At 34.8% G+C, this 24,649-nt stretch overlaps 1 protein-coding gene across 5 annotated transcripts in view; it reads left to right on the top strand.

The window, feature by feature from the left end:
• NT5C2 (5'-nucleotidase, cytosolic II) overlaps window positions 1-24,649 on the top strand; it is an 86,773-nt gene that overhangs the window by 43,390 nt on the left and 18,734 nt on the right. For all 5 annotated transcript variants that reach the window (XM_032313650.1, XM_032313649.1, XM_032313651.1 and 2 more), the window contains one exon: window positions 1,682-1,755. In XM_032313650.1, the coding sequence (XP_032169541.1) occupies window positions 1,682-1,755 (74 nt within the window). The remainder of the gene's footprint in view (window positions 1-1,681; window positions 1,756-24,649) is intronic.

Genomic DNA, 24,649 nt, shown 5'->3' with positions numbered 1-24,649 from the left:
GTTGGAAAGGATGTGTGTGAGTGTGTTTTTAAGAGAGGGGTGAGGGTGCAGAGGGAGAGGTTAGGAGGGAGAGAGAATCCCAAGCATGCTCCATGTCCAGCACAGACCCTAATGTGGGACTTGATTTCATGACGCTGAGATCATGACCTGAGACGAAATCAAAAGAGTTGGTCACTTAACTGACTAAGACACCCAGGTACCCCAAAAGGATACTTTTGTTTTCAGAGATGATTAAAACTTAGCCCCAAACATCATCATTTGATGATTTACCATTCTGTTACACATTTAGTTTTCCCTGAATGTATAATGTATCTTCAAAAGTGATCTTTCTGAAATTTGAATCTGATTATTTCATTTCTTCAAAATCTGATAATTTGTCCTTGCTTGCACAATAAAGTCCAGACTCTAATGTGGCATACAGAGTCTTCATGATTTTAACTCCTATTTAGCTCCATAGCTTTTATTGCCCCTTCTCCCTACCCCTGCCTTCTGGAAAACCTCCTTTTGCAGAAACAATCAGAAAATCAAAACCAAAGAAAACTCCTCAGCTCCAGCTGTAGTAAATGTTTTATAGTTCACTGTAAACCTTGTCCTTGCTTGGTTATTCTGCCTGGATTGCCTTTGTCGCTTTGTACAGTTGGAACACCTTTTTTCTACTGATTGCTTAAGATTCAGCTCATACATCTCTTCTAGTCTCTAAGGAAGTGGTATTCTTGCCTCTGTCTTATTTTGTAACATTTATTGAGTTGTTAAAATTATTCGTGTGTGTGTGTGTCTCTCCTACTAGGCTGAATTCCTCAAGGACAGAGATTGTAAATGAAAATAGAAGTTCCATAGCTGGTGCTCTTGTTCATTCACTGCTGTATCATGTACCTTGTCTGGGACATAGTAAGCATTCAGTGTTTGAACAAATCCGTTTATGTTTATGTGTTTAGTATCTGGCATGTTCTAGGCTTTAAATGAACACTGTTTAAATAAATTATAAATGAATGAATATATTATAAAACCTCAAAAATAAGCTTGTCTTGGGGCTCAGACTTAGAAAAAGAGAGCTGATTCTCTGAAGTCTTTAGCACATGGCACAGTAAGAAAATACATATATTTCCATATAATATCTGATTTCATTTATAAGAAGGACTTGAAGAATTCTAGTTATGAATTTCTTTTAAGATTAAAAAAATTTTATTTGTTTATTTGTCAGACACAAGCAGAGGGAACAGCAGCTGGAACAGGCAGAGAGAGAAGCAGGCTCCTCGCTGAGCAAGGAGCTTGATGCAGGACTCTATCCCAGGACCCTGGAATCATGACCTGAGCTTAATGACTGAGCCACCCAGGCGTTCCTTTTTTAAAAATTTCATTTATTTATTTGAGAAGGAGAGAGAGGGCACAAATAGGAAGAGGGGCAAAGGGAGAGGGAGAAGCAGACTCACTGCTGAGCAGGGAGCCAGAGCCCTGATGCGGGAGTGGGGGCTCCATCCCAGGATCCTGAGATCATGACCTGAGCCGAAGGCAGATACATAACCAACTGAGACACCCGGGTGCTCCTGTTATGAATCTTAATATTGGTATTTAAATGAAAAAAATCTAGAAAGATAACCAAATAATTACATTAAACTTAAGAATTTTGTGGAGGATTTGCTTCAGTGTTAATTGAGAGACCATTTTTTGCTTCTTTTTTTAGGGTGTTTGTGAACCGAAGTTTAGCGATGGAAAAAATAAAGTGTTTTGGTTTTGATATGGATTATACACTTGCTGGTGAGTAGCACTTTTTGACTGCTTAAAAACTGCTTTAAGTATAACACAGTGAGTCTACAGGAGGCAATTCAGTAAACATTTATTTAATCTTATACTTAGCTACTAGAAGCTCTTGTTATCAAAGCTCCTTCTATTGATATTTATGAATATTGAGATTACCAGATATCCTTGAGATTTACATAAAATGCGTAAGTGGAACAAGTGCTAAATTATTTTAGGTCCCTAGTAAGAAATAGTATGATGAAATTATACATTAATGTGTATATCAGGGCACTTTTGGCTTTACTCTTTAAAACTGTTCTTCAATGATGGAGTTTTGTATCTTTTGTTCTACCCAAGGAAAACTATTTTTTTTTTTTCCAAAGGAAAACTTTTTTATCAGTTAAAAATTTTAATGTTATTCTTAAGACAAATGGAAAATGTGTTTATTTCCATTGAAATGATTACAAATACACTATGTAAAGACTTTTTAAAAATTAGAGCTATTTGCTTTGTTCATTATCAGATAGACTTTAAACACAACGCATACTGTTTTTCCCTTCCTGTCTCTGAGATATATTTGAAATCATCAATGGGTTAGCTAATATTTGCAAGATCTTTTTAGAACTTATGAAGTTTTTATTAAAAATTCCTCAATTTTGATGTGAAAATGTCACTTAAGTAGTAGAGGTGAAGGACTGAGTTGAGTGCATGTGTATATATGTATGTGCATGCATGTGTGTATTGTCATGACACTTGAAAAAGAATCTTTCAGAAATTTTCTCTAAAAAAATACTGTCTTTACACAAAAATGTTAAAATGTATAAATTTACTTATGTTTAGAAATCTCTTAAAACAATATTAGAAAACTGAGACCATCTCAAATTAGATCTCAATTTGATGTTCAATTTAGGCTAATATAATAATATGCATTATAACATATAAATGTATGTAAATATGTATTATAATAGAATAATGCAAAAATGAACACATGCAGTTTATAGGTCATTGTCACATAGTTGTGGCCATGCTATGTACCAAACAAGTTATATATTAAAAATCTACACTGACTTGGTTTACATTTCCCTTTCTTCCCTCCGTACCCTTTGTTGTTTATTTCATTTTCTATTGCCTTAAAGTTGTTTTTGCTGCATTTTTATTCTTACATATTTTTCTAATTGGACACAGCCACTTTTAGGACCACTTCTCAGAAAGGAACTTGGAAGTACTGTACTTTCTCAGGGTAGATCTTTCCAGATTGGGAGAAAATCCTACAGTCTCTCTCATTTGTAGAATTTTACCTCTCCAGTGAAAGGAATGGTAAGATAATCAGCTGAAAGAGATACTACCTAAAGCAGAAATAGAAGTTAATGGGAAGAATAAGTTAATGGGAAGAAAAATAACCCCTTATTAAGACAATCTCATTATATTGAGGTAGTTGTTAGTATTTACTGAAAACCTGTGGTGTTCAGGCACATTTTGTTACTGAGCATTGAGATAACTACATGTTCCTGCAGAACAATGAAAAAATGAGTTCTCTTGTTTAATGAGAAACTCACTGAAAAAAAGTCTCTAAACTTTAAAGATACCTTATGATTGCTTCTTTTCACTTGTTTTTTAAATCCCACTTCATATTTTAATACTTATTACTCTTAGTGAAGATACTAATATACTTTGCTTAAATATAAATATAATTATTAACATTTATTAAGTGCTTATTATGTGCAAAGGAAGTCCTGTTCTAATAATAGATTATCTCACTTAAAACATGGATTATCTCATTTATGCTACTTAATTAATATTTACAAAAACTCTGTGAAACAGATATTATTGTGGTCTTCGTTTTACAGATGATGCTAGGACACTAAGAACTTTGTCCAAGGGTGTTTAACTTTGATGTAGCTGAACTGAGATTCAAATCTAAGTATACATTTATATGTGTATGTGAGTATATGCACACCTGTATATATTTTATATATATGATATATATATTGAGATTATACCACACTATAAACTGTCATTGTTCAAAATGATAATTTAAACTTACCATAATATATATAATTATGGTAATATTTATAAATATGGTATTATAAATATATAATATTTAGAATTCTGGTAATATGGTAATATATAATATATATTATTATGGTAAGTTTAAATTATCATTTTGAACAGTGACAGTTTATAGTGTGGTATAATTTCAAAGTACTGAGCTCCCTTCCTTAAACAACCAACCAGGACTTAAGCACTCAAAAGGGTAATGCCCTTTAAAGGAGTCCCCCTTGAGAGACTATACATTATTTCCACAAATAGTGTTGGATGAAAAACATTGTTAGTCCTCTTATGGTACTACTTTCACTTTATAAAGCACATAGGGAAACAAGTTTATTGGCTTATACTCTCTCCTGTTTCCTAGAATAGTATTCATTAAATTTATCTGAGAATAACTTTTGTTATTTAAAAAACAAACCACACCCATGAAGTGCTAAGGACTTTTCATCAGAAAATGTGCCGTGAAGTACAGAGACAAGATTAAAAAGTGTTTTTTGAAAGCTTTGAGTATTTGGAATAACCATCCCTGGAATAAATGTAATAGCTTCACAGGATAAGTTCTTGGAAAGAGTCTGTATTTGTTCTGAAGTCTCATGTGAGACATTGTCTTCTCTGCAGTCATGACACCTTGGTACATCATTTCCTGATAGCAATTTATAATTTTTTTTTAATAAACATATAATGTGTTTTTATCCCCAGGGGTTCAGGTCTGTGAATCACCAGATCTACACACTTCACAGCACTCACCATAGCACATACCCTCCCCAATGTCTATAACCCCACCCCCCTCTCCCGACTCCCCTCCTCCCAGCAACCCTCAGTTTGTTTTCTGAGATTGAGTCACTTATGGTTTGTCTCCCTCCCAATCCCATCTTGTTTCATTTATTCTTTTCCTACCCCCCAAACCCCCCATCTTGCATCTCCACTTCCTCATATCAGGGAGATCATATGATAGTTGTCTTTCTCCAATTGACTTATTTCGCTGATAGCAATTTATATATCATTTGCAGCTTTTGTTTGCTTGCCTGTCTCCACATTGGCCTGTGAGTTCTTCAAGGGCAAGGGCTTTCTTTTTCACTTTTATATCCTATGTGTTGCCTAAAGCATGGCATGTAGTAGGTGCTCAGTATATATATATTGAATGAACAGTTTGGGTACCTAAGTTTTAATAAATCAGTGTAAGAATCACTATACTTTATTAAAATAAAAACTTAGATGAATTAGTTAAAAACCGTAAGAAGAATAAAGACTTTAATGTGAGACCTGAAACCATAAAAATCTTAGAAGAGAGCAGAGGCAATAGTTTCTTTGACATCAGGCATAACAACTTTTTTCTAGATAGGTCCCCTGAGGCAAGGGAAACAAAAGCAAATAAACTATAGAAACTACATGAAAATAAACTTACGCACGGGGAGAAAACAGTCAACAAAAGTAGAAGACATTCTACTAAGTGGGAGAAGGTATTTTCAAATGACATCTGAGAAAGGGTTAGTATCTAAAATACATGAAGAATTTCTGAAACTCAACAATCTTATTAAAAATGGGGAGAACAGCCATTTCTCCAAAGTAGACAAAAGATGGCCAGCAGACACTTGAAAACACTTGAAAAGATACTCAGCATCACTCATCATCAAGGAAATGCAAATCAAACTACTATGAGATATCACTTCATGCCTGTCAGAATGGCTAAAATCAAAAACACAGACACAACAGGTGTTGGCGAGGTAGTGGAGAAAAAGGATCCCTTGTGCATTGTTGGGGTCAATGCAGACTGGTGCAGGCAGTGTAGAAAACAGTATGGAGCTTTCTCAAAAAATTAAAAATAGAATCAACCAATGATCTAGGAATTGCATTACTGGGTATTTACCCAAAGACTACAAAAACACTAATTCAAAGGGATACTTGCACCCCTGTGTTTATAGCAGCATTATTTATGATAGCCAAATTAGAGAAGCAGCCTGACTGTCCATTGATCGATGATTGGATAAAGAATATGTGATACACATACATACACACAATGGAATATTATTCAGTCATAAAAAAGAATGAAATCTTGCCGTTTGCAGTGAAAGGGTGGAGCTTGAGAGTACGATGCTAAGTGAAATAAATCAGTCAGAAAAAGACAGATACCATATGATTTCACTTATGTGGAATTTAAGAAACAAATGAGCAAAGGGGAAAAAAAGGAGAAAGAGAGAGAAACCAAAAAACAGACTCTTAACTGTAGAGAACAGACTGCCGGTTACCAGAGGGGAGGTGGGTGAAGGAATGTAAAATAGGGAGTGGGGGTTCAGGATTACACTTATTGTGATGAGCATCAGGTCATGAAAAACTTAAAAATTAATTAAAAACTATTTAAAAAAAGAATCGCTGTATTTGACTTTAGCTTGTATAAAATATGCACTGTTCAAGTGAAATACTTCAAAATATGAACTTATTTTTAAAATTTTAATAAACATTATTGAGGGGTAAGTTACATACAATAAAACATGCATTTTAAGTACATAGTTAGTTGGACAAAATGTATACACGTGTGTAACTACCACCACAATTAAGATAAGAAATATCTGAGGCGCCTGGGTGGCTCAGTGGGTTAAGCCTCTGCCTTCAGCTCAGGTCATGATCTCAGAATCCTGAGATCAAGCTCCGCATCGGGCTCTCTGCTAGGCAGGGAGCCTGCCTCCCTCATGCCTCCCCTCCTCTCCCCCGCCCCCCTGCCCCATCTCTGCTTTGCTTGTGATCTCTCTCTGTCTCTGTCAAATAAATAAATAAAATCTTAAAAAAAAAAAGATAAGGAATATTTCCATCATTCCAAAAAGTTCCCTCATTGCCTCTTTGAAGTCCGTTCTCCCTTTTACTCCACCTTTGCCTCAGGGCTTTTTGTCACTGTGGATTAGTATAGTATGCCCTTTTCAGAATTTCATATAAATGGAATCATCCAGTATGTATGTACTCTTGTGTTTGGCCTCTTTTGCTCAGCGTAATGTTTTTGTGATTCGTTGATGTTGTTCCGTCTGTCAGTAAATAGTTCATTCACTTTTTTTTTTTTACCCCTAACATTTTTAAACTATAAAAAGTTATGAAATAATTTTAGACCTATGGAAGAGCTGCAAAAATAATATTTGGCCTCTATTCTCTTCTAATGGTGACCTTGTACCTGACTGTAGTTGACCACAGTACAATTATAAGAACTAAGAAATTAACATTCGTGTAGAACTACTAACTTAACTACAGATGTTCTTTAGTTTTTACAAATTTTCCCACTAAAGTTCTTAATCTAGGATCCCACATTGCATTTAGTTGTCATATTTCCTTAGTGTCTTCTGTAACAGTCATGTCTTTTCATTGCTTTGACACTTTTGAAGAGTACTAGTTAGATATTTTTGTAAACTCTTCCACAATGTGGATTTGTCTGATACTTTTTCACATGATTGAAGTTTTATGCATATTTTTGAAGAGCACCACAAAGATGGTATACTCTTCTCAGAGCATAATACCAGAGGTACATAATGTTGGTAAGTCTTATTACTAGTGATGTTAACTGGTCAGCATTATACAATTATCACATTTTTCTTTAAACTATACTTTTTTTGGAGGGGAAGTCAAGCAGTAGTCCATTGTATGGGTACAGGTTTTTCTTTGCCACTATCTGAAAGTAAAGCGTTCCTATGAAACTGTTTGTGAGCTGAAATGTCATAAAGCAAAGAAATAATTACCATTAATTTACATGGAAAAACTTCTGAGGATTTCTAGATTGCCCCTCCCCCTCTTTCTTAGGGTTTTCTGATGCCTTGAAACCCATCTTGCTAATGGATACACAAAATAAGTTGAGGTAAAGCACAGTTGGTTACAGACATAATTTAGAGCCCTGATGGCTTGATGCTGAGATGTTGAGTGTAAGTTCTGGGGAAGGAGTGTGGCAGAGCCACTCTTGGTGCTTGTGGTGCGCACTGCCTTTATAAGGGCTGCTTACAAAACAAATGCTGAATGCCATTTTTGCTTTTCATCTTTTTTTATAAAAGCAAAAATCCTCTTCAGATTTATTTCAGTTAGCAAAAACAAGTACTCATGTAGGTCTTTCATCAGTTAAGTGGTATAACTTGAACTTTCAAAAAGGGGGGGATACTCTTTATATCACAATTTGTTTATGCATTTATCTGTTGATGGATGTTTGAGTTGTTTCCCTTTAGGGCTATTATGAATAAAACTGCTATTGGTCTACGTATTACTTACAAGTCTTTATGTGGATGTATGTTTTTATTTCTCTTGAGTAAATACTTAGGAGTACAATTGCAAGATTTTATATTTACCTTACAGGAGATAGACAAATGGTTTTTCAAAGTACTGATAACATTTTAAAGTCCCACCCACCAAACATAAGAATTGTACTTGATCCAATCCTCACCTATGCTTGATAGCATCAATCCTTTGAATTTTAGTCATTTTAGTAAATGTGTAGTGTTATTGTGATTTTTTTTTTGTACTTCCCTCATAACTAGTGATGTTGAAAATCTTCATGTGGTTATTGGCTATTTATATTTCTTTTGTGGATTGCCTGTTCAAATACCCTTGTTTATTGGCTTGTGTTTTTATTGTTGAGTTGTAGAAGTTCTTTATGTATTCTGAGTACTGGTCCTTTCTCAGATATATGTCTTGTGAATCTGTTGATCAATATGTGTTGGTCTGTATGTTGACATTCTCTTTCATTGGTCAAACTGAATATCACATGGTCTTGATTGATTATTGTAGGTTTCTGTTAATCTTTAAGTCAGGTAGTATAAATCCTTTATTATTTTTTTATAATTGTCTTAATATTCTGTGTCCTTTACATTTCTATATAAATTTTTAAATCAGCTTATTAAATTTTCAAAAATGCCTCCTGGGATTTTGATTAGGATTGCCTTGATTTCTAGATCAATTTGTAGCGAATTCACATTTTTGCTACATTGAGTCTTCCGGGAACATAAAACATTGGGCCATTTACCTGATCTTCTTTAGACTTTCTTAGTGTTTTGTTATTTTTGGTGTAAAGATCTTATATATATTTTGTTTACATTTATCTTTTAATTATTTCCTAATTTTTATGTAGTTGTAAATGCTGTTTGGAATTGCATTTTCTATTTTATTGCTAGCATTTAGAAATAACAGCTCATTTTTGTGGATTCTTGAATCCTGTGAATTTCTAAAATTCGCTTATTCATTCTAGTAGCTCTTTTAGAGACTTACTAGAATTTTGTATGTATGTGATCAGATCATCTGCAAATCACTTTTTTCTTTCCAATCTATAGATCCTTTTTTTTTTCCAATTTGTATATCTTTTTTTTTTTTAAGATTTTTATTTATTTGACAGACAGATATCACAAGTAGGCAGAGAGGCAGGCAGAGAGAGAGGAGGAAGCAGGCTCCCTGCTGAGCAGAGAGTCTGATGCGGGACTCGATCCCAGGACCCTGTGATCACGACCCGAGCCAAAGGCAGAGGCTTTAACCCACTGAGCCACCCAGGCGCCCCTCCAATTTGTATATCTTTATATCTTGTTAGAAAAAACATTTTTTTCTTTTTGCCTTATTGCAGTAAAACCTTAGTACTGGGTTGAATAGCGGTGTTGAGAATGGACCTCTTTGCTGTGTTCTTGATCTTAGGGAGAGAATGTTCAGTTTTTCACTATTGAGTATGATGTTATATGTAGGTTTTTATAAATTTTTTTTTATCAGGTTGGAAAGTTCCCTTTTATTCTTAGTTTTCTGGGAGTTTTCCTTTTAACATGAATGAGTGTTAAATTTTCACTAAATGTTTTCCTGCCTCTATTGAGATGATCCATATGGTTTTTTTTTAGTTTGTTAAAAGGATGAATTACATCCATTGATTGCTGAATGGTAAACCAACTTTACATTCCTAGAGTAAATCCCACTTGGTTATATAGTATTCTTTTTATATATTGGCAAATTTGATTTGCCAGTGTTTTGTTGAGGGTTTTCGCATCATGTTCATCAGATTTGTATGTGTATTACAATGTCTGTTGAATTTTGGTTTTAGAGTAATGCTGATCTCATATAATGAGTTGGGAACTATTCCCCTTTTCTATTTTCTGGAAGTGTGGGTAGAATTGATATTATTTTTTCCTTAAGTATGTGACAGAATTAACAAATGAAGCTATCTGGGCCAGGAGTTACTTTTGTGGAAAGGTTTTAATTTATGCATTCAGCTGTTAAATATAGAGCTAGTCAGACTTTCTGTTTCTTCTTGTATCAGTTTTGATCATTTGTGTCCATTCCACTGAGTTTTAAATTTATTGGCATAATTTTTATAATATTTTAATTATTCTTTTGATGTCTCTAGGATCTGTCGTGCTGTTCTCTTTTTCATTCCTGAAATTAGTAATTTGTGTCTTTTTTTCCCTTCATCAATCTAGCAAGAGGTTAATCAGTTTTCTTGATTTTTTTTGTTTTCACCTGCTAAGAGCCAGCTTTTGGTTTCAGTGAATGAGAATAAGGGGGATTTAAATTTAAAGATGATTTTAGAGTAATTATATGTAAGTATGAAGTTACAACTGGGTTTTATGATAATTGTGGACTATAAAAAATAATTTCTTATAAAATTAATATAATAAATACTACCTAAATACTTCAAGCACCCTTATCTTTATTTGCTTTATATTTTTTAATATAGGTAGTGGCAGTAACCACTTTTACTTCTGATTATAATTTTTAAGTTTGTTTTCCTTCTGTGTTCTTAGTATCATTAACATTATGTTGTGACCTACTTTCTTGCTTCAAGTGTTTATGGAAAATCCAAATTTCTGTGCAGAATGAAATGTGGCACTGTGTACTTTCCTTCATTTTTTTCCTCCCTGTGTATTTTTACTTCAGAATTTGGAGGATACAGAGAGAATTGTTTTCTTAATTTTTTTTGAAAATTAGGTTGTTTTGTATTAGGCGCTTAATAAGTATTAGCTGTTTAAATGGCTGTCTTCTTAGTATACTACTATTTTGAGTGTAGAGAAGACATTTAATAAGCATTTGATTTTTTTATTGAGGGAAGGAATAATTTTATCTGAAATGAAATTATTAGATGTCCTATAAATCTGCATATCTGGCATAATCTGTGAATTGACTGGCAAACATAGATGGATTACTTGTTTTCATAGACTATAGTGAAATTGATAGTGAAGCTAGGATTGATGCTTCTGAAGTGTCTGGATAGGACATCACATTTTGAATGGCAGTCATGTTTTGGAATGGTACATTTGTTGAGAGAAGGTGGCTATTGGTTTAGAGCCTACTTTTTCACACTGTAAACTTCGCCTGAATTCGTTCTGAGAAAAACAGCTATTTAGGTAAAGTTGGTTTTTTTCCCCCACTGTGTTTTCAAATATGGGAAATGTATATGACTTTTTCATGGAAATTGTGGGGGATGGGATTTAATTCTGTCTTTGGTTTACTAGAAAATGTCTGTAGCAGACCTTCTTTGGTGGGAAGGGTGTCATGGTTTTGTTTGGTTTTGATTATTCACCTTTTTTAAAAGTTCATTTTGATAAGAACATTTGTTTGAAATCTGATGTTTTAAAAGTGCTGTTCCTCATGTCAGATGTTGAGATTGATAGATTTAGTGGTAAATAATTTAAAACTTTGATTTGTCACTGATAAATAAGGAAGAGGACAATTAAGGCAAGAATACATACATGCATTCCAACAATGTTAAGCTATATTTATAACAGTTCTAAACTTGTAATTTTCCAAAACTGAACTATATAGATCTTTGGTAGAATGAAGTTAAGTTGAGGGATTGTTGGGGTTTTTTGTTGTTTGCTTGTTAAAAGAGAAATTACTGGCATGACTTGTGTTATTTGTATAAAGAATTTTATGATTTTGCTTACAGTTTGGTACATTCATTCCTCTGAAGTGTGCCACAGTGTTCAGTAACATCATCCATTCTCTAGGGAACCTCAGTATCTTCGTTTCCTCTGAATGCCAGCCTCACACCTCTAAGTTTTTCGGAAAAGATCTTCTTTATCATCAGCTATCACTATAATTAAAGCAAGCTATGTATTTTTTGCTTTTATTAGTTTATTTGCTGGATTTCTATGTAAGATTGTCATTTTTATATAAAATTTTAAAAATTTCAAAATAAAGAACTTGCCTGTTGACATAAACTAATTTTTCCTGATTGTCTTGGACCTAAATCAATTTTAATCCTCAAATCTCTTATGAAACTAATGTCAGTTTTTCTCTGTAATACTGTAGATTAACATTTTATTTCTCTAATGGAAGTATGTACATTAATTATTCTTTAACCAGTTTGTCTACCAAGTATAGATTAGTTATATACATGAAAGTCAATGTTTAGATTCTAGGTAATACTGAGCCACTGACCAGCAGTGGACTGTTTTATATAAAAAATGCACATGAAAAAACATGCACATGATACATATCAGAGAGTGATCCTTTGCACTTTTATCTTCCTCTGCAGATAAATGTTTTTCTTTTCTCTTCTCCTGAGACCACTTTTTCCTTTATTAGACCTGTTAGGTGTCCTGGTTATCTGTTTTACTAAGTTGCTTTAGTGTAGGTGCTTTCTAAACAATGAATTTTGAGTTTGTGGGTCTCTATTAGAGAGCACTCTTTAGCCTTTTTCTGCTTACATGGAACAGGCAGATGGATCAGACTGATAAGTGCATTTCCCAGGACAAATCAAGCCAAAAATCTTGACAGTCCACCTAAGATTAGGTCTTTGGACTTCTGAAAGAGCAAGACAGTTGTTTTTAACCCAGCTACTTCCTCTCCTTAGACTGAAGGGAATAATCTGTACTATTTGTTAATTTCTTGCCTTTTGTTGTGTTAGAGGACTGTTAAAAATGTTACATTGCTGAATTTATTGTTACAGTGTATAGTAGAGTGAAAATGGAAAACAATTGTTGTTTTTTCCGTTGTTTAGTGCTAGTTCATTTTTCAAGTGGCAAATAGGTGTAAAGAGACCTGTTGTTTCCATTACTCTTCTTATATATGTTACTTAGTTTTATAATATTATATCCAGAAATTTATTGCTGAGGTTTCAAATGAGAAATTCTTTTCTGATTCAGTGAGTGGCATAAAGTATTTAAATCACCTCCTCATTATTGTAGTTCAATATCTGACAGACTGGTGATCTGCAAAATGTGGTTTCTTTAATAAGCAAATGTTAGTTAACAGCTAGTAACTTGAGAGTGACTTAAGAGGAAAACCCTGGAATAATCTATTTCTGTTTTGAAGTTTAAGTCCTATACACTCCGAGTTTAGGCCCAGTCTTATTTTTATCTTTACCTTAAAGGTTCTGAGGTTGTAGAAAAAGCAGAACCCTCTGTGTGTGATTGCTCTGGTTTGGATCCCAGCTCTATCTTGTACTGGCTCTTGGCTACCAGCATCTTCAGTTTCTTCATTTAATTAAAAAAAAAAAAAAAGGTGTGTATGTTGGGGGTGGGAGGGTACGGCAGGCAATAAACTATTGGTATAAGGTTTAAATGAAATAATGTATATAAAATGATGAATGCAATGAAAGTAGTTCTCTTGCTCTAACTGGTGGTAAAAGTATTGATACACTGAACTAGAGTTGTAAGGGAAAATCTAAGGAATAAGGAAAAAAATATCAACCTTAAACTCATTTACATTCCTATATGCTGTAGAAAAATCTGGAATACTAGACAATGGACTCTTTCATCACTCTTGTTTTTGAATTTTCTTTTTAAGCACTGCAGATGATCATGAACTTAATAGAAAGTTGAACTTTTTTTCTGAATAGATTTTTTTTTTTTAAAGATTTTATTTATTTATTTGACAGGCAGAGATCACAAGTAGGCAGAGAGGCAGGCAGAGAGAGAGGAAGAAGCAGGCTCCCTGCTGAGCAGAGAGCCCGATGTGGGGCTAGATCCCAGGACCCTGGGATCATGACCTGAGCCGAAGGCAGCGGCTTTAACCCACTGAGCCACCCAGGCGCCCCTTTCTGAATAGATTTTTAATGTCAAGTAATTTGGCTTCAGATTATGTTTCCACAGAAATTACTGTTTTTATTGAAGAGTTATTTATTAGCAGGATCATGGTGAAGGAATGGATTTCTGAGAAAGGGTCCTTATTTAAATTTAAAATTTTTTCTTTATGACAAAGGTATCACTGATAGGTTTCTAATAACTGCAAGGGGGAACAATTTTTTGAAACAATAAAGAACTCTTTTACATGAAAAGAAGTAGTTGACCTTTGTGGTTGCATGAAAGACATAAACATGCAGTAAGTTCCATGGAATTAACATCAAAATTTTATACATACGATTGTTAAATTTTCAGAAGTCTTTATCCCAAGGGGGACAGTAGAGTGGGAAGAGGGTTTGTTAATATTACTTAATGTGTGGTTTAAGGAAATGGTCCAGTTTCATTTTTCTACATGTGGCTCTCCAATTTTCCCAACACCATTTGTTGAAGAGACTGTCTTTTTTCCATTGGACATTCTTTCCTGCTTTGTCGAAGATTAGTTGACCATAGAGTTGAGGGTCTCTTTCTGGGCTCTCTATTCTGTTCCACTGGTCTATGGGTCAGTTTTTGTGCCAGTACCATACTGTCTTGATGATGACAGCTTTGTAATAGAGCTTGAAGTCTGGAATTGTGATGTCCCCAACTTTGGCTTTCTTTTTCAACATTCCTTTGGCTATTCAGGGTCTTTTCTGGTTCCATATAAATTCTAGGATTATTTATTCCATTTCTTTGAAAAAATGGATGGTATTTTGTTAGGCATTGTTTTAAACATGTAGATTGCTTTAGGTAGCATAGACGTTTTCACAATATTTGTTCTTCCAATCCATGAGCATGGAACATTTTCCCCTTACTTTGTGTCTTCCTCAATTTCTCCCATGAGTACTTTATAATTTTCTGATTACAGATTCTTGGCCTCTTTGGTTAGGTTTATTCCTAGGTATCTTATGGTTTTGGGTGCAGCTGTAAATGGGATCAACTTCTTAATTTCTCTTTCTTCTGTCTTGCTGTTGGTGTAGAAATGCAACTGATTTCAGTGCGTTGATTTTATATCCTGACACTTTACTGAATTCCTGTACAAGTTCTAGCAGATTTGGAGTGGAGTCTTTTGGGTTTTCCACATAAGTATCATATTATCTGCAAAGAGTGATAGTTTAACTTCTTTGCCGATTTGGATGCCTTTAATTTCTTTTTGTTGTCTGATTGCTGAGGCTAGGACTTCTAGTACTATGTTGAATAGCAGTGGTGATAGTGGACATCCCTGCAGTGTTCCTGATCTTAGCGGAAAAGCTCTCAGTTTCTTCCCATTGAGAATGATTCTCGTGGTGGGTTTTTCATAGATGACTTTGATTATATTGAGGTATGAACCCTCTATCCGTACACTTTGAAGAGTTTTGGTCAAGAAATGATGCTGTACTTTGTCAAATGCTTTTTCAGCATCTATTGAGAGTATCATGTGGTTTTTGTCCTTTCTTTTATTAATGTATTGTAACACATTGATTGATTTGCAGATGTTGAACCAACCTTGCAGCCCTGGAATAAATCCCACTTGGTCATGGTGAATAATCCTTTTAATGTACTGTTGGATCCTATTGACTAGTATTTTTGTGAGAATTTTTGCATCTGTGTTCATCAAGGATATTGGTCTGTAATTCTCTTTTTTGGTGGGATCTTTGGTTTTGGGATCAAGGTAATGCTGGCCTCATAAAATGAGTTTGGAAGTTTTCATTCCATTTCTATTTTTTGGAACAGTTTCAGGAGAATAGGAATTAATAATTCTTTAAATGTTTGGTAGAATTCCCCTGGGAAGCCATCTGGCCTTGGGCTGTTCTGTTTTGATATAGTCGTCTTTTAGAGAGAAAGAGAGAACTTAGAACTTATTTTGGAATAAATCTACTGATCCTTAGGTCAAAATGCTTGCCTTCTTTATTTGTTTTCTTTAACTGAACTTAGCTTTTTTTTTTTTTTTTTAAAGCTATTGTTGATGGCATCCCCATTTAAAAATTTTTCTTCCATGTTTACACTTCTATTTTCTTTGGCCCAACATATCACCTTATATGTTAACTTTGATTTCCTCAGAGTATTAATATACGATGATACTAATCAGTCCTTTCTTACCAAAAGAGCAATGCTTTTGGTAGAACTGGTTTTCTCATCAAGATTCTAAGATTGGGATGCCTGGGTGGCTCCTGCCTTCAGCTCAGGTCATGATCCCGAGGTCCTGGGTTTGAGCCCCACATCTAGCTCCCTGCTCAGTGAGGGGCCTGTTTCTCCTTCTCCACACCCCCATGCTTGTGTTCTCTATCGTTGTCTCTCTCTCTCAAATAAATAAAATCTTAAAAAAAAAAAAGTCTGTAAAATTGAAAGACTTAGTGTAGTTAAAAGATTTCTGATCACTCCTTAATTTAGAAGGTTCTTATTATAACTACTGGCGATAAAATACTGTTTTAGTATGGCACTGACCTCTAAGTGGGGAGGATATTTAAGCAGTAATTAAAAGATCACCCAAACTAGTTAATAATTTTGCTTGTGCATGTATATGATAACTTGTGTATAATAGTACTATTTCAGTATTCTATGAAAGATCGGTTTAAAAATGATCTGATAAAAGTAATTAAATCGGAAGAGAAATGATTAGGAATGTTAAATGAAACAAGAATTCACAATACTGATGCACCTGTCAGTTGGTGGCTCAGTCAGTTAAGTGTGTGCCTTCAGCTCAGATCATGATCCTAGGAGGTCTGAGATCAAGCCCTGCATGGGACTCCTTGCTCAGCAGGGATCCTGCTTCTCCCTCTCCCTCAGCTTGCCACTCCCCCTGCTTGTCCCTCCCCCTGCTTGTGCTCTCTTTCTCTCTCTGTCAAATAAATACAGTCTTTTTATAAAAGTCCAGAATACTGATAATTGTTAAAGCTTGGGTGATAGTTTTAAAGCAACTGATTTAATATTCTCTGTATTTTTATATATGATTAAAAAATATTCTTAAAGTTAAAAACTAGATAGAGGGGGTTCCTGACTGGCTAAGCTGGTGGAGTCTGCAAGTTTTGGATCTTAGGGTTGTGAGTTCGAGCCCCATGTTGGAAGTGGAGCCTCCTTTTAAAACAATACAGTTCCATAGAGGAAACTGACAAAACGCCAATGAAGTGATTTATTTTTATTTACTTTTATTTTTTAAAGATTTTATTTATTTGACAGAGACAGACACAGTGAGAGAGGCAACACAAGCAAGGGGAGTGGAAGAGGAAGAAGCAGGCTTCCTGCTGAGCACAGAGCCTGAAGTGGGGCTCCATCCCAGGACCCTGGGATCATGACCTGAGCTGAAGGCAGATGCTTAAGAACTGAGCCACCCAGGCGCCCCTGAAGTGATTTTTTTTTAAAAAGGCATTTAAATCTAAAGATTTTTATTCTTTATTTTTATTTTATTTACAATCTTTATTTTTATGTATTCTTAACTGCTTTTTCTTAAACTTAAGGATTTCATACAGAAAACGAAGAACTGTTTCTACAAACCAAGTATGCTTTTGAAGTGGTCTGTGTTAGGAAAGAATTTTAAAAGAAATAGTACTCCACTGCATTATATTACTTGTGGATAAAAGCTTTTTATATTAGCTGAGATATCCTCAAGACTATCATTTTTAGATACATACTTATATTTTATATATATTATTTATATTAAGATATATATTACTTTTAGGCATTCCTATTATAGATATATGGGTCTACACTTAATTTCCAAGCTCTTATTCCATTTATGTCATTTCAGTTTCCCATTTAGGGTTTTCACTGATTTTAAATTCATCTCTCTGATTTGCAATAATGCGTGGTTGGTTCTTCGATCATTAGAAAATTTAAAAGGTTGCTTAATAAAATCCAATTCCATCTCATCCATTACAAGGTGATAGAAATAATCACTTGTCAGTGTTTCTGATCTTTTCATTACCAGTCATAAGAGCATTCAAATGTAAACCAGATTGTTTTTTGGAATAAGTGTCATGTATTAGTTACTTCAGGAAAATTACTGAGATCTTATTTTTTAAAAAAAGATTGCCTGCTATTTTCAACAAGGATGAAGTTGTTTTAAGAGTCTTAACGTTGGGGGTGTCTGGGTGTCTCAGTGGATTAAAGCCTCTGCCTTTGGCTCAGGTCATGATCTCAGGGTCCTGGGATCGGGCCCCACATCAGGCTCTCTGCTCAGCAGGGAGCCTGCTTCCTCCTCTCTCTCTCTGCCTGCCTCTCTGCCTACTTGTGATCTCTGTCAAATAAATAAAATCTTAAAAGAAAAAAAAGTCTTAATATGAACTACAATGGAATTAAGAATTTTTTTAAATTAAAAAATTTAAAGGGTCCCTGGGTGGCTCAGTCGGTTATGCATCCAACTCTTGATTATGGCTCAGGTCATGATCTCAGAGTCATGAGATTGAGTCCCTTGATGCGTGGAGTCTCCTCGAGATTCTCTCTCCCACTGCTCCTCCCCCTGTGCATTCTCTCTCTCTCAAATAATCTTAAAAAAAATATTTTTTAATTTAAAAAGAGTCTTAACATAATACTTATTTTTTTTTAAGATTTTATTTATTTATTTGACAGACAGAGATCACAAGTAGGCAGAGGCAGGCAGAGAAAGAGGGAAGCAGGCTCCCTGCCGAGTAGAGAGCCCAATGTGGGACTCGATCCCAGGACCCTGAGATCATGACCTGAGCCGAAGGCAGCGGCTTAATCCACTGAGCCACCCAGGCTCCCAACATAATAGTTATTTTTGATCTATCATCTCTTTTCTGTGTATACGTTCTCTGAATGTTTGCTTTATCCTGGGGTTAATGGTCACTGAGAAAAGGACAAAATGATAATGGAGTCAAGCTGTGTAATGAAGATTGAAGGTTAAACCTTGTGGATAAAAACCTTCTGGGTCAGGGATCTCTTAACAGTGAGTGTTATCTAGGCAGATCATGAGGTGTTTCTGATTCTTTGAATCTTTGGGAACATTTGTTTGGCTTGACAGTCATACAAAGGAATCAAATTCAGGTAATTACAGTTCTGTTGTAATTGTTATGGCACTGTGGTAGGGGACCACATTAAGTGACTACATAAAGATTCTTATATTTTCCCAAGTTTGTTTTATCTACCCTCTCAGTTTTCTTTGAGATGAATAGAATAACAGGATTATCTAGGATATTCTGTGGTTATTGAAGAATGAATTTACTTCCATCTGGATTTACAATTCAGTAAGTGCCTAAATTCTGTTTACTTCAAGACGCTGAGGAGGCTAGTCAAAACATTTCAATTAGGTGGGAAAACCTATGTGGAAGTATATGACCTAAGTAAGGTCTATGCTAGACTTCGCCTACTGGTGGTTCATGGACCCATTTCAGACCACAGACTATAGTTGGCTCAAATAGAGTTTGTTGGTTTTTTAAATTGAGTCAGTAGTTAAAAATTGAGAGCTAGAAGTAAAAATTTAGGCTGGTTGTTATCACACAATTGCCAACATTTGCCTCTAGTTCCCATAGGGTAGCTGAATATGAGTAGCAAAATAGCTACTTCCCCTTTAGGTAACATGTGCCAATGATTAGCCCATTTTGCATGATAATTAAACACCGATGGAGATGTTTGGAACATATTACTGAATCTGAGTCTCAGAGAGTCTGTTAGGTGAACTTTAAAGTACCTTGAGATACTGGCTATAAAAAGGAACTATCTGTTTAAGGTTGAATAAATCATACATAGGTTATTTTTGTTTTTTTTTGTTTTTAAGATTTTATTTATTCATTTGACAGACAGAGAGCACAAGTAGGCAGAGAGGCAGGCAGAGAGAGGAGGAAGCAGGTTCCCTGCCAAGCAGAGAGCCCGATGCGGGACTCAATCCCAGGACCCTGAGATCATGACCTGAGTCGAAGGCAGAGGCTTAACCCACTGAGTCACCCAGGCGCCCAATCATACATACTTTTTAAGAAGACTTCCTCTGCTGGGTTAATTGGCCCTTTTTTTGGGTCCCTCTGTATCTCCCTAGTCACATTATGGAGTTGGTCTTCTAAAATTTATTATAATTACCTAATTGTATATCCCTGTAGTAACCTTTTAGCCCTGTCAAGCCACTGACCATGGGTTGTTTTTTGTTCTTAGCATCTAGTACCTGGTACACGGTAGGCATCCAAATGTTTGTTGCATTACTGTAACTTCAGTACAGGTGTTTTTGTTTTGTTTTAGTAAAAGCATTTGAGTGTGATCTGTTCTTTTGGTGAAAGAAATTACATAATAGCTCTTTCAATTTTAAAATTACAAGCACCTCCCTTGGTTAAAGAGGATATTTAAAGTTACTGTCTCAATTTTTCAGTTTTTCTACTTTAAATTGAAAACCATACTTTCTGAATGAAAACTACATTTATTGTGGTAAGCACTGGGTAATATATCTGTTGTGCATCTGACACTAATATAACATTGTATGTTTTTTGTTTTATTTTAAAATAGTAATTTTTGAACAAATCCCTTGCTTACCATTTAATTTTACTTTTGCAGTGAATTGAAGTTGGCAGTCTTCCAAATTCCACTTATTTATTTACATTCTTTAACCATTTGGGAGTTGGTTTTACTTTATATTACTCAAAGTGTTGCATGGCATCTAGTTTTTGTATTTTAAGTAAATTAAAATTAAGATCATTTTTAGAAAATTTCAGAATCTTTTTAGGATCATTAGTGATCTCTTGGATTAGAGATAGAAGTTTTTACTATGTCTGTATTATTATGTTAGGGTTTTCAAATAGTTTTGAAAAGTGAGAAAAGGCCTCTGTTGTTTATATGAGAATTGAAAAGGTTTTATTTTAAAATCTTAATGAAAATATGAATCAATTTGCCTTTTCTAGTTACAGTCTCAGAAAACCAACATTGCATAACCTTAAATAGAGAATGTTGATGTTAATCACATGCACAGCATAAAAGCAAGTAACTATTCTTGGGTGGTTGGTTTGGATATTTGTTTTTCATAGTGATCTGTGGTGGTGGTTTTTCCTAGTTGTAATGTTTTAGGACTTTTAGACATTATATTTGGTCATTCTTGCTCTTTTATTTCTTTTATTATTTTATACCACCTTCCTTTCACAAAAAAGTTGGAGAGTCAAACCATGTGTTTTTAAAAACCTAAATGTCTCTAGGGAAAGTGACTCCCTATAAAGTTAAACATAACGCATATCTTAAAAGTGTCAATATCTTCTATGTATCTTCAAGTTTTTTGTTTTACTAGACTAGATAGTTTCTCTAACTTTATGAAAGTAGAAGAGTAAGACCCTGCTTACTGAGCGCAAATACCACTGATAGAATCAAAATAAGTTTTCCTTCTATTCCACATTTAGACATCTGGTTAGATTTTTAGCAGTGAAGTTGGTTCTTGTCTGTATCAAGATGACAAATTTAGGTGTTGGAAGGGTAGAAAAGTAGGTAGTTAGGTACAAGTAGACTTACTTTAAGTGGGTGCTTAACAGCAAGATTTAGACTGCTCTGGTTTATTCTCGTATCCATTATTTAGCCTGTTCCCTTACTGTAGATCAATTTTAAATATTGTTTACCAGCTGCATTTAGTTTCTGTCATATAAACCTGAAATGTGCTAGAGAAAATACACTAAAAAAAGATGAATTTATTTTTCTGTTTATCTAACTTAAGAATTCAGGATTAGACTTGGCTTCTATTCCAGGCTGAGTGTCAGAAAATTTAAATAATGCACAATACTTAGGCTAATCTTCAATACCCTTGTTTTGTTATGGCCGTTTAGACTAATTTTAGTGATGGTCAGAGGCTTCTAAATAGGAGGGCAGTAACTCCTGTAAATGCCAGTATCCAAATGGTGTCTCTCTGTTCCAGCCCATCGCAACAGTTTTAAAACCAGTTTTTGTTTTTGTTTTTGTTTTGTTTTGTTGCTTTGTTTTGTTTTTTTAACAGGAGAGCCAGTGTAACTCCTTCAAGACTGGAGTGACACTCTACATCTGCATCTGCCTCATGTGAGTTCTCATTTTGGCAGCAGCACTCTGCTAGGCTGGAACCTCTGTAGAGGTTTGCCCTTCCTTTTTCTAAAATCTATAAACTACTATACACAGTGTGTCTTGGTGGCAAAGGTAACAAGTGCATGAGAATTTTAAACTTCCCTGCAGAATGATTTTGGCTCATTTCAGAGACGGTCTCCTCTAACTTAGGTTCTATCTTGTGTGAACAACATTTCTCAAAACAGAGCCTGTAACTGTCATCCCCACAACCCATAGTTGATATTTTTTTGGAGAACTGTTTTTTCCTTACAGATTATGGAGGAAAGAATATCTTTAAATGCTCTCAGTAGCTTCAGCTTTCAAAGCTTTGGTTGTTCTCTTTATAGTCTAGTTATGTAACCTGAGAACACCGTGTGCTGCTCTGATGGCTGAAGCACTCCTCTTTTTTGGACTCTGGCCCTTGAAATAACTTCTTCCTTTGTCTTTGAACATTGGGTAAATTAGGTTAGGCCTGAGGACTTTGTTGAAGAAGAAATAAGCAGTGAATGTGTGAGGTTATGTTTACTCTGAATCTTTTGGTTGCGTTTTGGGAAGTCAGTTGTAAGAATTGAGCTTGAAGTTACGCATCATTTACTCACCAGTTTTGCAAGAGAAATTGAATTAGAGCTTTGCAGCTGGGGAGAGGTGTAGAGCTCTACAGTTAGAGGTGATGCATATGGTTCCCCAGAGATCAAGGCTGACTTTGAAGGGCTTGGTAATTTAAAAAAACGGAATTTTACTTTTATTTATTTATTTCTCAAGGGATGGCGATACTTTTTAGGCTTTGGGACTAGTCATTTTTGCTACCAGATCAGAACAAAGTGTGATTATTCAGTTCATTCCCAAGGACATTTAGAACAAAACATCTAAACTTGTGGTCTGTGCAGCTACAGTTGCACTTCTCCAGCCTGGTTGTACTGTACTAGTGGATGATGTAATGACCTGGGAATTCGTGTTACTGAAATGATTATCCGGGAAGCTATGAGAAAATGTCAATAGCTTGTAGGTCTTACTGATTAATAGAGAGCTTAGTGAAATAGATAGTGTTGTCAAAGTGGAATTTGAACTCTCTTTGCTAAATCCATTCCCACCTGTGACTAGAGCAGTTTATTTTGGACTAGGTGAAAGAAATTGGAGGGAGGGTAGTGTATTTCAACACCTAGGCATAAGTTTTGATGGCCGATGTAATCTAGAAATTGATTTTTAACAGTGGGAGTCTATCCCTCCGCAGAGTTTTGGGTGAGACTCAGGGAGACCTAAATTCTGGTTTAAGTTTACATTTGTACTTGCTTATGTAACTTCAGGTCAGCAAATGGGGGAAATACATTGTATTTCTGGAAAGTACCCTAAATTCATTAGGTAAAAGGAAGTTTAAAGTATTTATTTCTGTAGGGGGAATGACTAGAAAGTCACCTGAGTTGAATGCTTGGGAAGTTCTGTCCTGGAATAAAGATAAATATGGCAAGTGTGTAGTGCTTCATTTTCTGCTGTTTTAGGGTTTGTGCTGGCAAAATGGGATTTGAGATATCTACCCCTCTCCTTTTTTTTCTTCACTAAAAATTCTGAAAAATTAGATTTGGGTTTCAATCCAGAGTGTCTCCTAAACACAGGTTTTTAATCACTATTACTCCATCATTATAATGACCTGATCTCTAACCAGGGAAAATGGCTCATTTTGGGGTGAGCTTGGGTGGGGGAGGGTGATTAAGGTTTGTTTGTTTTTGACTCCCATTTTTAAGGTATAAACAGCAAATTACTCTGTTTTATTTTGAAAAAATTAATAATTGAAAACATTTTTATATGGGCCAAATCCTATAATAATGAATGTCAGTGGATTAGCCAGATTGCTTAACAGTACTGGGATTTTGTTTCATTAAATATTGTTTGAAGTAAGTGGGGCTTTGTTAGTTAGGATTGAGAAAATTTTTGTTTAATGGGAATTTGTTAAAAGAGATTTACTTCTCAATTGGAGAGGAAGCACAGTGTTGGGTGAGAGAGATTATTTTATATTCTTAGGATAACTCAGATTGACATCAGTCAGTACTACTTTCCTGGTTTTATTATAATACACCAGCTCTTACTCTTTTAGTATGTGTGAATATACAAGCACTTCCTTTACCACAGCGTATATCATTTAGATTTAAGAATTCCACACTCATGGATTCCAAAAGGTTTTTTTGTTTTGGTTTTTGTTTTTTTGTGGGCGAGGGTAATAGTGGGGATGGAATTGAACAGAGAAAATAAATAGTCAGTATTGAGAATATTAGTATTAGCATTAGCATTAAATTATTTTTACCCCTGAGACGATAAAAGAAATGACAGCTGTTTTTGACACTGTTCTGAGGAGGTAAGACTCAGGGGCCCTCCTTCTCCTAAAGGGCCTTAAAAACTTTAGGCTTTTTAAATATGACACATGTTTATTAAAAGATTTTGAAAGCCCATCCTGCTTTTTATTTTTTTAACATTTCAACTTTAATAATAACAGCTATATACAGATATATATAGTAATATGTTACAAGTTATAGAAGTACAGAAGGTAAACGAAAGTGTACTTCTTCCCTATCTCTTAGCTGCTCAGTTCCCTTCTGTGGAGATGACCAGTATTACTGGTTTCTTTTATGTATTTCTATTTATGTATTCCGGAAGTATTCTAAAAGATTGCTTTTGGCAGGGAAAAGTTGAATAGTACTCATTAATATATTAGCACTAATTTGGGTCAACAGACTGATTGCAGTGAAAAATCAGTTTGAGCCATAGGGTGTTTATTAATTGTGGATGGAAGAACAATAATAATATAACAACAACAAGTGCATTATTGTGAGATAAGAATGAATGGATTTTTTTTTTTTTTGCCTCATTTGGCATTT

This window comes from Mustela erminea, chromosome 14, assembly GCF_009829155.1.
Source record: "Mustela erminea isolate mMusErm1 chromosome 14, mMusErm1.Pri, whole genome shotgun sequence".
Lineage (NCBI taxonomy): Eukaryota > Metazoa > Chordata > Mammalia > Carnivora > Mustelidae > Mustela > Mustela erminea.
Note: the sequence above shows the minus strand (reverse complement) of the source record. Positions and strands in the feature narration are given on the sequence as shown.